Source organism: Marmota flaviventris, chromosome 9, assembly GCF_047511675.1.
Source record: "Marmota flaviventris isolate mMarFla1 chromosome 9, mMarFla1.hap1, whole genome shotgun sequence".
Taxonomy (NCBI): domain Eukaryota; kingdom Metazoa; phylum Chordata; class Mammalia; order Rodentia; family Sciuridae; genus Marmota; species Marmota flaviventris.
In genome coordinates, this window is record NC_092506.1 from 10746515 (window position 1) to 10761862 (window position 15348).

General features: G+C 48.9%; 1 protein-coding gene across 2 annotated transcripts in view; it reads right to left on the bottom strand.

The window, feature by feature from the left end:
- Window positions 1-8219, bottom strand: part of Incenp (inner centromere protein) — a 33352-nt gene extending 25133 nt beyond the window's left edge. The window contains exons 1-4 of one of the 2 annotated variants that reach the window (XM_071616112.1): window positions 8109-8219; window positions 4980-5130; window positions 4427-4540; window positions 2760-3580 (exon numbers count right to left, since the gene is read on the bottom strand). In XM_071616112.1, the coding sequence (XP_071472213.1) occupies window positions 2760-3580; window positions 4427-4540; window positions 4980-5119 (1075 nt within the window). In that variant the 5' untranslated portion in view covers window positions 5120-5130; window positions 8109-8219. Of the gene's footprint in view, window positions 1-2759; window positions 3584-4426; window positions 4541-4979; window positions 5131-8108 lie in introns of both variants that reach the window. The other variant, XM_027944713.2, reaches the window with a different exon arrangement.
- Between the last annotated feature and the right edge of the window lie 7129 nt (window positions 8220-15348).

The window sequence follows — 15348 nt, forward strand, 5'->3', positions numbered from 1 at the left end:
CTTCTAGAAACCCTACAGTGGCAGCCCCTGACCCTTGCCTATCCACTTGAGAGCCAACCTGCCTGTCCACTGCTGCTAGACAGCTCCTCCTCAGTATTTGTGCACCAGGCCAGGAGGGCCAGGGCTTTGTGTCCCTGGTCAGCAGCTCCTCACCAGTGCTTCACGCAGGCTTCCAGATGTCCCCTGTGTCTACCCTTTCCTGCCAGTCACCTTTTCCTGTCTCATTTCCTCTCCACTCTCCTGCTGCAGATACTTCCCTCATTTCTAAAAAGAATGAGTTGCATGTAAATCCCTGCGGCAAAGGCTGCTTTAGGGGACAACCCTGAGTTGCCCATCCAGCCACACCCAAGTCTGGAGTCAGAAAGACACCCACAAAGTCTCCACATCCCCTCTTCACCACCCCATAGCTGTGTACCCTGGTCACACCTACACGGAGCTTCAGGGACACTGCCCTTGCTGTGTTTGGCTTGTTTAAGTGAGATCTACTAAGCATGTGCCACACCCAAGCACTAGACAGGTTCTCCACCCACATTCGAGGCAGGTACTATCACCGTTTCACAGATGCAGAAACTGAGGTTGAGAGAAGGGGTATACCCAAGGTCACCCAGAGTCTCTATGACTCCAGATCCTGGACCCTACCTCCTCCTCTCCCTCTTCCATCCATCTTAAGAAGGAATATGAGCAGTAGGCTTGGAGTCAGACAGACTTGGTCACATGCCAGTCCACTCAGAAGACCACCTGGGAGCAGAGAAGGGGCAGAGAAGGAAGAGCAACCAGAAGGGCTTGGAACTACAGATCTGATCTCAAAGCATGAGAGGAGCTCCAGAGATCCTCTCTCTTCCTATAGCCCCTGCCTCACCTGCCCCTGCTGGACCTCTCTCTCAGGATCAGATTCGGGCCTGGGGAAACCTCCAAGGCAGATATGAGCCACCTAGGTACGTCTAAGAATCTAAAAAGGACAGTGTACCAGACTCCTGCCTCATGCCATGCTTCACAAGACCCAAATTACACCACCACACGACCAAGGGCAGTGCCCAGGAGAAACCTACCAAGGTGAGGTATCTGCACCTGCCTGAGTGGCCCTGCCCTGGGGCTTTCAACAGGCCTCAGCAAGCACTTGCCTTCCTGGACAGAATAAAACTAGTAGGGCTCAAGCCCCAGCTTTCCAATTAATAGACACCATGACCTCCAAAGCCTGTCTCCTCCTCTGTTGAAGAAAGGAAATCCTAATAAGCAAACAGTGCTGTTCACAGACCAAAGGAGATAACCTTTTCTTTTGCAAATTTTATAAGTTCCAGGCAGATGCCAGTTACTTTGTACCACCCACTAATATAAAACGTGGCCCATCCTCTCTATCAACCTCACTGTCCAGACCAACCTCTAGTCTGCCCTGCAGCAGCCTCCAGCTCCCTGACTCCCTCCCTCCTTCCTCTTGGCCTTTTTTTTCCCCATAATGCTGGGGATTGAACCCAGGGACTCACACATGCTACCTAAGCATTGTACCAGTGAGCTACCTCATCAGTCCTTTTCATTTTTTATTTTGAAAAAAGGACTTGGTAAGTTACCCAGGCTGGCTTCTGTCTCAGCCTCATAAGAATCTGCAATTTCAGGCATGTGCCATTGTGCCAGCCCTCTTGGCCATTTTTCACAAGGTGCTAGGAATCTTCTAACTATCATGGGCTACTTCCTCTGCTCCAGTGGGGTTATGCCCAAGCTCCTCAGATGGCACTTGAGCCCAGACACCCTATCACTTGTTGCTCTGACCCTCAAGGTCTTTGTTCAAGCTGTTCCCATTAGGGATGCCTATCCCCACATTTTTCCCATCTAGCCAAAGCCCAGCCATCCTTCAAAACCCTCCCAACTCAGACCCGCCCCCATCATGCGGCCCTGACTCACAGAGATGCCTACCTCCCTTCTGTGGCTCATAACACTTAGGGCACAGGTCCCCTTCACTGAGATCTGATGATAATAAAAGCAGCTAATGCCATGGAGTCCTTCCTGTGCCAGGCATGATTCTAAACACCCTAGGTGCAATAATGAAGAAAAGCTCATGATGCCCCTGTAAGGTGATGCTATTATCCCAGGTCACAGATGAAGAACCCAGGCCCCCGAAGACACTTACATACCTACCCAAGGCTATAGTGTAGGTAAATGGCCCACCTGTCACCCAAACCCAGAACTCTAGCTCCAGAGTCAACTTGGTCCTCCTACTCCTCTCACCAGATACTTAGTCATCTGCTCCAGAATGAGCCTGGGGCAGTGAGAATCCACATTCCAGACTAAACGCGATTTCACCAATAGGAGGTGGCATTCCAGCATGCTGCATCTAAGTCAGTCTCTGCAGGACAGGGAAGGGGAGGAACACACTGGCTCTGAGAAGACCCTCCTCAAAGGTTCCAACTTCAACGTGGCCATGAAACACAGGGACTCTGGGGCCAACCTCTCTATGCTTCAGTTTCCTCATCTATAAAATAATGGTTGGATTAGACCTTTATCATCCAACATGGCAGCCACTAGCTATGTGTAGCCATTTCAATCTAAATCAAATAAAAATGTAATAAAATTTAGACTTCCTCAATCAGTCTAGCCATATTTTGAGTGATCAACAGCCAGATGTGGCTAACTGGCAGCTACCATACAGAACAGCACAGATACAGAACAGTCACAGCATCACAGAAAGTTCTCTGCTAGGTGGTCCCCCAGAAACACTCAGCTGAATCAGGGACCAGGGACCAGTTCACACCACCCCCCACACTCACAGATGATGCGGGCAGAGGCAGCTGGCTCCTTGGCAGCCTTCTTGATCTTTTTGCTTGATCTGCGGCTGGTGCCTTCCTGTCTGGACACCAGGGAATACTTTTGGGTGAGTAAGACTTGGGCATCCGGGGAGGACAGGGCAATCAGGCTGCGACGCACTGACTGAGGGACTGCACGGGAGCCCGTGGGGGTGGAGAAGTTCTCTGGCAGGATGGGGGCCAGCACCCGCTCCTTCCATGGAGAGTCTGGAGAGTTGTGTGAGTCCCACAGACCTGGGGAAGCCTGCGCAATCTTGAGCTTGGACACAGACCGTCCAGTCCCAACCCCTCGACTCTTGGTGTCCTGGGGCGTAGCCATCAAAGAGCTCACTGTGACAGACTCCAGTCTTCCGGCCTCTGACTTCTTAGGTGTTGATTCAACATCCGATGTCGGGATGCCCTGGGAAGCCGGAGGTGCAGCTGGAGTGGGAGCTGGGGATGGAACCCGTGACAGAGCTGAGGCAGCCATGCTCTGAGTGAGGCACTGCTCAGCACTCCGGCGCTCAGTAAGGCCTATCACCACCATGGGCTTCTCGGTCAGCATGCTGGGAAGCTCGGGGATAGGTGAAGATTCAGCCGATGCTGTGGAGGAGGCTGCAGCAGCAGCGGCAGCTGCGGCAGCTGCAGCTGCGGCGGCTGCAGCTGCGGCAGCTGCAGCTCGGGTCACCCGCTGCAGCACAGGAGAGCCATTCTCCCCCATCACTGTGGCCAGCTTCTCCACCTTGTCCTTGCTACAGAGGTGCCGGGAACTCAGCTGGCTGCTCCGAGTCTTTCTGCGGGATAATCTGCTGGGGACAGAAAAGCAGGGGCTGAGATAGCTCAACAGGGCAATGGGCACCCCTCAAAAAACTCAAGCCAGAACAGACCAATCTCTCCAGAAGCCACCAGCTCGGCTGGAGTGCAAATCAGAGGATTGGAGGCAAAAGATCGGGGTTCCAGTGCATGCTCTGCCACCTCTAGCCATGAGACCCTGGCTGCTCAGTCTCTCTAACTATAAGCTGGATGCAATGTCCAGTCCTCACAGAACTGCTGGGAAGAATAAATTACTATAAACTTCCCTCTGACTGAGGTCACACTGTCTAGCACCCTGCTATGAACTTCACACATGATCTCAAGCTGCAAGATGGCCCCGGGGATGGCAGCACCATCATACCCACTTTGGGGGATGAGGAAACAGGATCAGAGAAGCCCAGAGACGTACGTACAGCTAATAAGGCACAGAACTAGTGTTTACATCCAGACTGCCTGACTCTAAGACCCAGTGACTTCACTCCAATACTTTGCAGTCACCATTTCTGTGAGGAATTATAACATGCCCAGCAACAAGAGGGCTGGACCAGTCATCTGGTCCATACCTCTGGTCACTCTAACCCAATACAGACTGGTTCTCTCTTGTCTCCCAAACTAGGAATCCTTCCCCTCCCCCACCCCTAACATATACACAGGCATCTGCACTCACACACTCTCTGAATTTCATGGTCTTGGTTATTGCTTCACTGCCTAGTTAATGCTTGGTTAATGCTTCACCCACCAGCACAGCTGCAGGTAGCTGCCCCTCCAACACCTTCCCAGAGGGCACCAAGCCTCAGCAGAGACCACCTACCCAGCACACTTGGCCCTGGCCCTCCTACCTCTTCCTGATGGGGTCTCTGTTTTCATCCTGAACACAAGAAACCTGTCTCTTCTTCCGTCGGTTCTTCTGAGAAGGAGTTTTGGGCATCAGCTCTGGCTCTTTGCTGAATTCTCTGTTTGGTACAAGGACAATGACACTTGAGACTTCCTAGCAGAAGCCAGGTCCTCCTTTCATTGATCTGCCCTCCTCCCATTTCCCAGCAGTGACAGGTAAAGCTGGGGTTACCAGCACCAAGAAAGCTCTCCAAGGCCCTGTGTGAATCACCTGCCAGGCACTCAGAGCTTCCTCCGGGACACATGACAGGGAAGCAAGTTCCCAGGTGAGTCCTCACAGCCCCTCACCTTGAGAGGCCCCACCAAGTACAGTGAGCCAGGCAAAGACAACCTCTCCCTCTCCTGCCCATTATACTGGGTCAGGCCCCAGCACACTGGGCCCTCGGGAAAGAGCTGTCTGCTTAGCTGTCAGGTAGGAAATGAACCTGCTATGTGTCCAAAGCCAGAGCATCCCAGGCAGCCCCTGGTGCCCACACCGCACAGCACCCCTGCCTTCACCTTATGAACATGCGCTCCGCCTCCTCCTCGATTTCCTTGAGCCACACCAAGTCCTTATTGTCCATGTTGCAGACAAAATCCATGAGCTTCTGGTCACATAGCTCCAGCAGGTGAATGGGTCCTGGGGCAGTGGTCCCCATGGTGGCTCTTTCTGGTGAAGGCACGGACAAGAGACAGAAAGGTTCAGGGTTAGAGACCGGTACTTTGTTCAGCAGAAAAGAGTTGCCAGGCCACAAACCCCACCCCTAAATCACCACAAGACACCCAGTGCCCAAAGCAGGGCCCCTCTCCAGATGCAGAATTCCAAACACCAGTCCAATGGTTTCATTTGTACATAAAGAAGGACCCTTACCCTCAAGCAGTCCAAGCACCTCCCTCTCCTAAAATATACACTCTCAGGGAAAGGCTGTCCCAGTAAGTCCACACTTCCCATCCAATTCTATTACGAATGTTACAAATCACCTTTTTCAGGCTTAAGATGACAGGCACTGCCACCTGCCTTCTTGGATCAGGAAGAAAGCAGGCACCCCAGCACCCCTCTCCCTGCCTAACCACAGGCCTGCTCTTACTCTCCTGCCACCTTTCATCCTAGCACTTGTGGGTGAGTTATGTAAGGGCTTAGGACACAGCCACCCTGGGCTGCACATGAGCTGACCCCGGGCTCTAGCCCACCAGACATCAAATCCAACTGCCTCTTTAAGAAGTTGGTAAGAAAGTAGGGTATGTTCTCCAAAGGATCCCACAACCTTCTCCCTAGGGCTGAAATGCCCAATAAATGGATAAAGGAACATGAGAGGAAAAGATAAGGAATCCCTTGCTTTTGAGAAAACTTGTCTCCAAATATTAGGAAAGAGAAAACACAAATGAGGTGGGCTTTTTTCCTTACTTTCTTAAAAAACTAGAAGCTTAGATATCTTCCTTATAACTTGGTAAGATAATCATCACAGAAGTCCCAAGCTAAGATGAAGTATTCTATTATAGTCAAATGAGGGGTTCAATAAATACCCCAACTGTTAAGTGAATGAAAGAACAAAAGTGTGGGTGATGGCCATAAGCCATAATAACAGACTGCACACCTCATGTCATGAGTGACACCCTGATTTATACCTTCAAAACCAAGAAGAGCCATGCACAGCTCAACCTACCACCTAGGATAGAAGGTCTGGGAGTAAGGCCAGATTGCTGACCCCTTGATCCTTCTGGAGCTTAACACTAGGTCAGGTTACAGCCTCAGAGGATTTTCTTAGGTCTAATTTTGGAGCACACACTAGCCTTTGTTCTTCAAAGGAGCTCTGCCCTCCATCTGGAACATTCTCACCCATTTTCTACCACTTGGATCTCAGATCCTCAGTGAGGATCTGACCATCAATCTAAAACAATCCCAGCCACAAACCCATCCATTGATTCAATCCCATGCACACCACTGGGTGTGTTTAACTGCCTGTCTCTGCTCCCAGAAGACAGGCCCTTGTCTGTCTCACTCATCACTGAAAGCCCAGAGCCCTGCACAGCACCTGGCATTTGTTGAATGAATTAATCCATCCATCCATCAATCTCATAGGAACTCCTCTCCACCATCACAACAGTGACACTAACTGAACAACTCAAGGTACAGGTTAGGGCAAGCCAGTACACATCCAAAGCTCCTGCTCCCAAATGCCAAGGGCAGCATTAACTGGGTAGGGCCAAACAGGCAGAAACACACAAGTTCTGGGCAAAGCCCTCATCTGCAGTCAGCTAGACTTGGGCATCTCCTTTCCACTGCCAACCCTCTCCTGCCCCCAGCACTTCTGCACCCAGGGCACAGCCCAGACTCCGGTCCAAGGCCAGCAAAGTGGTTTGTAGAGGAACTAAAGGGAGCAACAACTGGACAACTTTTTAAAGTATTTGTTTAAACTGACAAAGTGGATGAGTGATTCTTTTGCTAAGTTCAAAATACCATTTGAACTTCTTAGGGTAGATGTGGTTTTAGCAGACTTTGAATTAACTATTTAAAAAACATCACCATTTGGGGCTGGGGATGTGGCTCTAGGGGTAGCGCGCTTGCCTGGCATGCGAGCGGACCGGGTTCGATCCTCAGCACCACATACAAACAAAGATGTTGTGTCCGCCAAAAACTAAAAAGTAAATATTAAAAAGAAAAAAAAAAAAATCACCATAAGTTAGAACAGAGGGGACCCTGAGAAAAAAGGAAGGAGTGCCATCAGCCTCCTGGAAGAGCAGCAAAACCCCCATCTTCAGGTTAAGAACCTATGAACAGACCCTGAGCGCCCATTGAGGAGGGAGACGTTCTTCCTCTCCACAAACACTTTTTCCACACCGTACACCAGACGAGAGCCCCCCACCCCACGGCCCTCCTCGGCACCTCCTCTTTGGGGAGTACGGGAGGTGGACACCTCTCCACCACACCTCCGTGCAGGTGTTACAAGGGCTGCCCCGATTACGGAGTCGTACTCCATGCCAGGGCCAGGCAGAATCACTTTTGATTCTCGCCCCAATCTCCAGGACACCCATGTGCAGCTAAGGAAACAGGAAAAAGAAGTCAAAGTCGCCCAGTCAGTAAGGGGCGGGGCCTAGATTTAAATTGTGCTCTTAACCACTCGCTGGAGGCCTCCGGGACGGCGGCCTGGGAAAGCTGGGCGCCTAGTCTCGGCTCCAGGCACCCTCACGAGCAGCCCGCAGCTGAAGGGAACCGCGCTTGACAGCGAACGCGCTTGGGGGGTGACAAAATAAGCCGCAGCGTTGGCCTGTGCGAATGGCCAGTTTAAAATGCTACTCAGCTGGGGCGCAGCATGCCGAGCTAGGGATTTAACAGAACCGAAACGTCCGCTGGCACCGTCCCTCCAGACGGCCCGGCCGGTTTGGGGCTTCCTGGGGGCCCAAGTCAATCAAAAGCCAAGTCCTTGGCACAAAGCGCGGTGCTAGGCCCCCGGTTGGGGAGGGGACGGGGTTATTCTCTCCGACCCTAGGCGTTTAAGGGGGGCGGGGGTGTGTGTGATCTCGCCACTTAGAAGAAGGGACCCCTACGTTTCTACGTTGCAAGGGGCAGGGGTGAGGGGGTCACGAAGCGGGGGAACAAGTCGCTCACCTCCCCCCCCGCAACCCCGCCCGCTGCCCGCGCTCACTCACTTGTCTCTAAAGAGTTGCTCCGATTCAAGTCCGCGGTCTCCCTAAGTAAGCCCCCGCCTCCCAGATCCTCCCGGCTCCCGGCCTCGTAGGCTCTCAGCACCGGAGGAGCAACCGGGCGGCGCTGCGCGGGCGAAATCTACGATTTTCAAAACTGAAGCGTCAGCCAATCCGCGGCGAGTTTTTCCGGACGGTTGAAAAACTCGAAGCCAATCAGATAATAGGAAGAATCAAACAGGTCACTCATTGGCTTTCCTGATTGTCAATCGGAAGGATTAAGAGGCGGGGAAAGGACGCTTTAACCCTCCTCAGCTTCCCGGAACCGCGGTGCACAGCGTCTAGACTAAGTCGCCCGCTGTCCGGGCGTCGCGCGCCTCCCGGAACTACAAGCCCCAGAGTGCACTGCGAAGGCGTCGCGCGGCACGGGAGGGTCGGGGAAAGGGTTCCGCCTTGTCGCAGATGTATTCCCCAAGCCTATGAATTCTCCTGTTCTGTCTCTACCGTTTTCCCTCACAAGGATTGACGGCTTACCGTTTTGGAGAAGTAAAAAGAAAACGCTTTGTAAATCGCGTCGGAGTTTATTTATACAGAGTCTTCCGTCATCTCTGGGGACGGTCACCTGGGTCACATCTGCATGTCCAAGTGTTTCTAGTAGTTGTCAACGGGAAGCGGTTTTGCCCCCACCCAGCACACACATCTGGCACTGTATGAACACATTTGTTCTGGGAGGTAGCACAGCCACCCACCCACAGCAAACAATTATCTGACCCTATATATCAGTGTTTCTGCTGTTTGAGAAACTGCTTCAGGCACATGTGTTGTGGAGGGAGGTTGCCATGGTCTGTAAAAGAAACCAGCTAAATCAGCTCAGCCTGGGTTTCATGTCCAGTACTGAAGAAAGAAGGAAGGAAGGGAGGGAGGAAGGAAGGGGAAAAAAGTAAATTTGGCCTGGTGCGGTGGCACACGCCTGTAATCCCAGCGGCTTGGGAGGCTGAGGCAGGAGGATCACAAGTTCAAAGCCAGCCTCAGCAAAATCAAGGTGCTAAGCAACTCAGTGAGACCCTGTCTCTAAATAAAATACAAAATAGTGCTGGGGATGTGTACCCCTGAGTTCAATCACCAGTACCAAAAAAAAGAAAAAGAAAAAAGAAAGGGATTGAAGGAATTCAGGAAGTACAATCCCAAAATATGCAAAGTGGTATGCTGGTTACTTCAGGCTGAAGGGAACTGCAGATGCAGAAGAGGGGCTCTTCCTGAATGTCCTCTGCCTGATCAAAAGCAGATCCTCCACCTACAATCCAAGTGTTATAAAAATGCTCCCCAAAATTCTTATCTATCCCATCAGGGATGAGCAATACACCATAGGTGGAAGAGAGTAGAAATCTCTCATCCTATGCAGACACGAGAGCCCATTCCACCTGAGAGCCCATTCCTCTTTTCATGATAACTCCCTCTCCTTGCGTTGCCTGCATCTTCCTCTCCTGTCTCTTATAGAGAGGTTACATAAATCTTTAGGTTACATTAGGTTTGGGGATGTTCCCTTTTCCCTCGGGTGATGCCCCACGTACAGTAATAAATAATAAGTTATTGTCTTCTCTTAATTATCTGTCAGTTGTTCAGAGGCCAAATTATCAAACCTGCAAAGGGCAGGGAGGGGAAGCTCTCTTCACCCCTACAGAAGCTCTCTTCACCCCTAGAGAAGGCTTTCTGACAGCAGTTAAGAGGAGTCACAGGTGGAGATAGCATGGAGACGACTGTGATAGAATAGTGGACTTGAAAGCAAGGAGGAAGCCCCTCTGATGGGCACTGTGGTCCTCTACTGCTAGATCTTTTGGAGACCATGGTGGGACCTGAAATGTGGGTTCCTTATGAGATTAAGGGACCCTTTTTACATCAGTCTGGCCAAGGGAGAAATTGACAGCTGCCAGTCTGTGAAACAAAGTGGGAGAACATCCAGAGAGAGACAATAGTAGTTATCAAATTTTTTGTTCTTGCATCAAATAAGAAACTTTTAAAAACTCAGGTCTACATTTGTAATTGACCTCTAAATTCTTCTCATCGTTTCAATGGTTGCAAAGGATGTGATTTTCAGTGTGTTGTAGATTTTGACGCTCTACAATGGGACTCTCACAACGCTCTTTTAAACAGGAGGCAGGCTACAGGAGAAGACAGCAGTCCCTATGGGAGTTTATGTTCCTTGTCATTCTCACTTGTGGGAAGAAATTGAACATAAGGTGTAAGTGATGGTGCCATGAGCTGGGGCCTCCAAGAAGATAATGAAGATGTGGTGCTTGCAAGGTGAACAGGTCTGATTTGGGGGCCATCAAAGCTGAAGTAATTGAGGAGGGCTGAACAGTGGGGGAAGCTGCCTTGGAATGATCCTTAAGGGACTAACTAGTAGGATTTCACAAAGTGATGATGGGGACGAAGAACATTCCAGATAGAAAGGAAAGGAAGACGAATTATAAAAGTGGCATGTGTGATGTGAGAGTAGAAGGTACAACTACCCACCCAGAAACTCCTCCATCAGTTAGATTTGTGGCAGAAATTAATATGAATGGGGTGGATAATTCTAGAGGGATGGTGGATATACAGAGCTTACCTGCAGTAGCAAAATGGCAAAAATCACAGAGCATAAACGTCTCGCTTCAAGAGCTAAGATGTGGGGCTGCAGATGTAGCTCCGTGGTCAAATGCATGAATAGCATGCATGAGGGGCCTGGCTTCCAGCCCCAGGACCAAAAACGAAATAAAAAAGTAAAAAAAAAAAAAAAAAAGCTAAGATATCCAATGATGTTCCAAAGAAAATACGAAGCTTCCAAGGCCACCAGAAGAACAAACATACGATATTTAATTTTAGTGAATCTAAAACTTGTCTTGAATCAACAACCTTTGACTCATACTAATGTCTTAACTAAATATCACCATGCAGCATACCTACACACCAAGCAAAAGAATTCCATGGGTAAACATGACCTGGACATTTGTAAAAATTTATTTATTATATGTACAGTCACTGTGTTTTCAGGTAATTGAGGGGAACACAGCACAATTTTTTTATTTTCTTATTAAGGCGCTGTCATTAAAATAGGAACCTGGCAGACTTAAAATAGAGTTCAAGTTTACAAGATGAAAGCCTGCAGTGGAGATGTGTTTTTCTGAAAAATAAAAATAAAAAAATCTCAAGAAGGAAAAGCAGAAAACCAGCTTTGCTCATCTTGCCTAGTAAAAGCTATGGTTGAAATTGTCTAATGTAGCCCCTAAAAGAAATGGTGTCAGAAATCGTGGTAATTTTTGAAGTAGTGTGGGTGTAATTACTAGAATGGTATGTGCAGGATTATTTTGATACCTGTTTTTATAATTTAAAAAAAAAACACATTGGGGGCAATAAATTTGTTTAAAAGCTTTTCCTGTGTGTTATGTGTCATATTTGTTTACAGTTCTTATCTAACAAATTATGCTTTTAAGCTTAAGTGGAAGTCAATAAAAAAGGAAATTGGTGTATGGATATGTGATGTGGAGATGAAACTTCAAATGGAAATGAAAGGTGGAATGTATCCCCAGAAAAAAAACTTTAAACAAAAGAAATAATAAATATGTCCCATAGAATCAAAATACCATAAGCAATTTGATACCCATTGTTACAGTTTGGCCCTTCCATGTCCCCCAGAGCTATGTGTTGAAGGCTTGGTCCCCAGCTGGCGGTGTTATTGGGAGGTAGGGACTCACTGAAGGAAGTAGGTCACTGGGGGCATGGCCTCAAGGGTATATATTGTCCCCGCCCCCTTTTTTCTCTCTTTCTCCCTCCCCTTCCTTCCCTCCCTCCCTCTCTCTTCTCCCTCCTCCTCCCCCTCCCTCCCTCCCTCCCTCCCTCCTTCCTGGATGCTGTGAGAAGAGCAGTGTTGCTCAGCCATGATTATCTGCCTCTCCACCAGCCCACAGTGATAAGGCCAAGCAGCTATGGACCAAAACCTCTGAAACCACAAACCAAAAGAAAGCGTTCCTTTTGCAAAGTAATGAAGTTGGGTCACAGAGGCTTGAGGGGACAGCCCTTGCTTATAAAATCTCTCACCCTCTCACCCTAACTGTGACGGAGATACCAGACCTGATTATAAAATGAAATTCTAAGATTATAAAATGAAATTGTTATGATGAAGAACCAAAGTCTGGGGGAAGGGTTCATCTTCCTAGACTTTGTAGCTTTCTGAACTCTGTAGGAATGGAGCTACATCACTTACTTGCCAGTATAAGTCGTAGGTTACTACGCCAATGAACTCTTGCCTTAAACTATGACCTCATTGACTTAGTACTTAGGAATTTAGCTCTTAAATCTCTCTACTGCTTTCCATAGTGGTTGTGCCAATTTGCAGTCCCACCAGCAATGTATAAGGGTACCTTTTCCCCCACATCCTCACCAACATTTATTGTTGCTTGTATTCTTGATAATTGCCATTCTGACTGGCGTGAGATGGAATCTCAGTGTAGTTTTATTTGCATTACTCTAATCCCTAGAGATGTTGAACATTTTTTTCATATATTTGTGGATCAATTATATTTCTTTATCTGTGGAAAAAAAAGAAATATAGCTCTTATGGAGACAAATGAAATCATCTTGAGTTACTGCCGCCTGTGATGAAGGCCACTGCCGCAGTCTGGCTGGGCACAAAATAACCGAGCAGCCATGAGGTTCAAACAGGAATTACTTTATTGCCTGAACTCTCTCCGCCCTCCACCGGGCTCCAAGCGAACTCAGCGGTAACTCCAAAGTAGCGGGCGGGCGCCCTATTGCCGGACAGCAGGGGTCTATATACAACTGAATACACAGCCTGCCCCAAGCCAGCATCATCCAGTCACAGCAATTATACACAGCTTAACTTAATTGTCATCATCTTAATGGCTCGCTGGTGTCACCTCAACCACTCCTCTGGCAATGCCAGGCGCCATCCCAACTCTGCTGTGGCTCTCAACAGGCCACTTTGCAAAACAGGTTGAAAGACCTAAGCAATCTCATTCTGCTTGGGACCTCATTTTGCTCTGAAACTTAACCTCTGACCTACTGTAGTCCTAAAGTCAGGAAAATACTACAGAAAAGCTCCGTGGAAACAGTTCTCGGAAAAGCCGCAGGTGGTGATCACCTAAGATAGGCCAAGATAACCACATATCTGAAATTCCAGATGGCCCCCACCTAGGTGTGGTGACCAGTATCTAAACTAGAAGCCCTGCAGTTTGGCACGTACCCCCCTTGCGACATCCTCACGATTTAAACCAATCAATTTTAAGAGCATCAACCCCTTGAACTAACCAATAATTCTTTCCAGATTCTTTCCCGCCACTTGATACACTAGTCATGTTTTAGAGTTGTTATTTGATTTTCCCGCAGTGTGTGATGATTTGCTGAGATGCTATGATGTATGTGGGGGGTCCCTGCCTTCTCCAAAGAATGTATAAAACTGCTGCAAACCCTGAGCTCAGGGCCTCTGAGCGTCACCTGTTGCTGTGTTTGCGCGGAGGACGGAGCTAGCTCGCAATAAACACCTCTTTGCTGCTTACATCGATCTTGGTCTCTGGTGGTCTTTAGGGGGTCCCGAATCCGAGCATAACAAGGTGTTCTACACTTAACATAAATTCCCTGTGCATCTGAACGCGACATTCACCTTCACCACCTGTAGGCTATTACGTCCCAGGTATCACTCCGGTCACCCCAGCTCTGGTTCCCTTCACTACCCTGTAGTGGGAGCTATGAATTCTGCCCTGTCCTATAGACTCAGCATTGGTGAATCCCCACAAACTGACGAGATTCTACTACAACCTTCAGTAGCACCGTGAGCTTGGCCAAACTTCTACAGGAGCGTGGCGTCTCTGCTAAAGTGTACCCCAGCCCCGTTTCAGAAAACCCCTTTCTCCAACCTTTCCTAAAGCCCTACTCTCCCTTCCATACCAAATTCCCCATCTCACTCATCATGCCCTTGTCCCTTGCCCTTTGAGCCCCAAATACATCTCTGAAAAATTTTTGGCCTCCTGTCCAGCTGAAACAATCCTCCAGGAGATGTATGGCTTGAGAACTCCTGAAACCCTCCTGGCGTGGGCCAGTTGAAGATGAACAGGCATAGCCAGAGTGCTCAAGATCCCGACACCCAGGAGAATGGAAAACGCCAAGAGGCAGAAATTGGTCTTCAAAAATCAGACTCTGCTGTTTATTTCAATTCAGGTAGCAGCTTATTGGTTGGGCTGAGGATGGATCAGTCTTCCAGTCATGGTGGGCAAGCTTTGGTGCCCCTATTTGCCCATCCTCACCCAAAATGAGTATCCTGAAGGAGGAGTGGAGCTCATCATTAACTGACCTCTTGTACAGATTAGCACATGAAGGATAGATTCACACTGACTGAGCAATCTGGTCTGACTTGAGAGAAAAGGAATGTTGCAGAGGGTTGTGAATGAGAGGGCAGAGGAGGCATGGAAACAGACTGGGGTGAGGTCCTTGTGGAAGAAGCCTAGTAAATTGAAAGTATAAATGAGTAGCTATGAGTGTTTGGACACAGAAAAGGAAGAAAGGTTTAACAGACTCCTTCAGTTGAGTTCTCTTGTCTTGAAAATAAAAAGTGAATAGAGCCAGGTGCAGTAGCACCTGCCCATAATCCCAGCAGCTGGGAAGACTGAGGCAGGAAGATTGAGAGTTCAAAGCCAGCCTCAGCAATAGTGAGGTGCTAAGCAACTCAGTGAGACCCTATCTTTAAATAAAGTACAAAATAGGACTGGGGATATGGCACAGTGGTTGAGTGCCCCTGAATTCAATCCCTGGTATCCCCCCAAATTAGTCAGGGTTCTCTAGAGGAACAGAATCAACAGGAAGCATAATTATAAAAATGGGAATTATTAAGATGGCTTATGCAACCAGAAGCTGGATAGTCCACAATGGCCATCTGCAGACTAGAGAGCTGGGAGAACCAGTAGCTGTGCAGTCCAAGAGGCTGAAGCCTCAGTACAAGAGGGATCAATGGTGCTACCCTAGTCAGAGACTGCAGGCTTCTGGAAACTCTCTGGACAATTACTGGCACCGTCTGCTTTGGAAGAGTGAAGAATAAAGAGTCTGATGTCCTCAGGTGATGGCAGCAGCGATCAACAACCCATTCAAGAAGAACGGAGCTTGCATCTGCTGCTGTTCCCTTGCTCTTCCAACTTTTATTCCATCCAAGCCATCATCCTATTGGACTGTGCTGCCCATGCTTAAGGAGGGTCTTGACTTC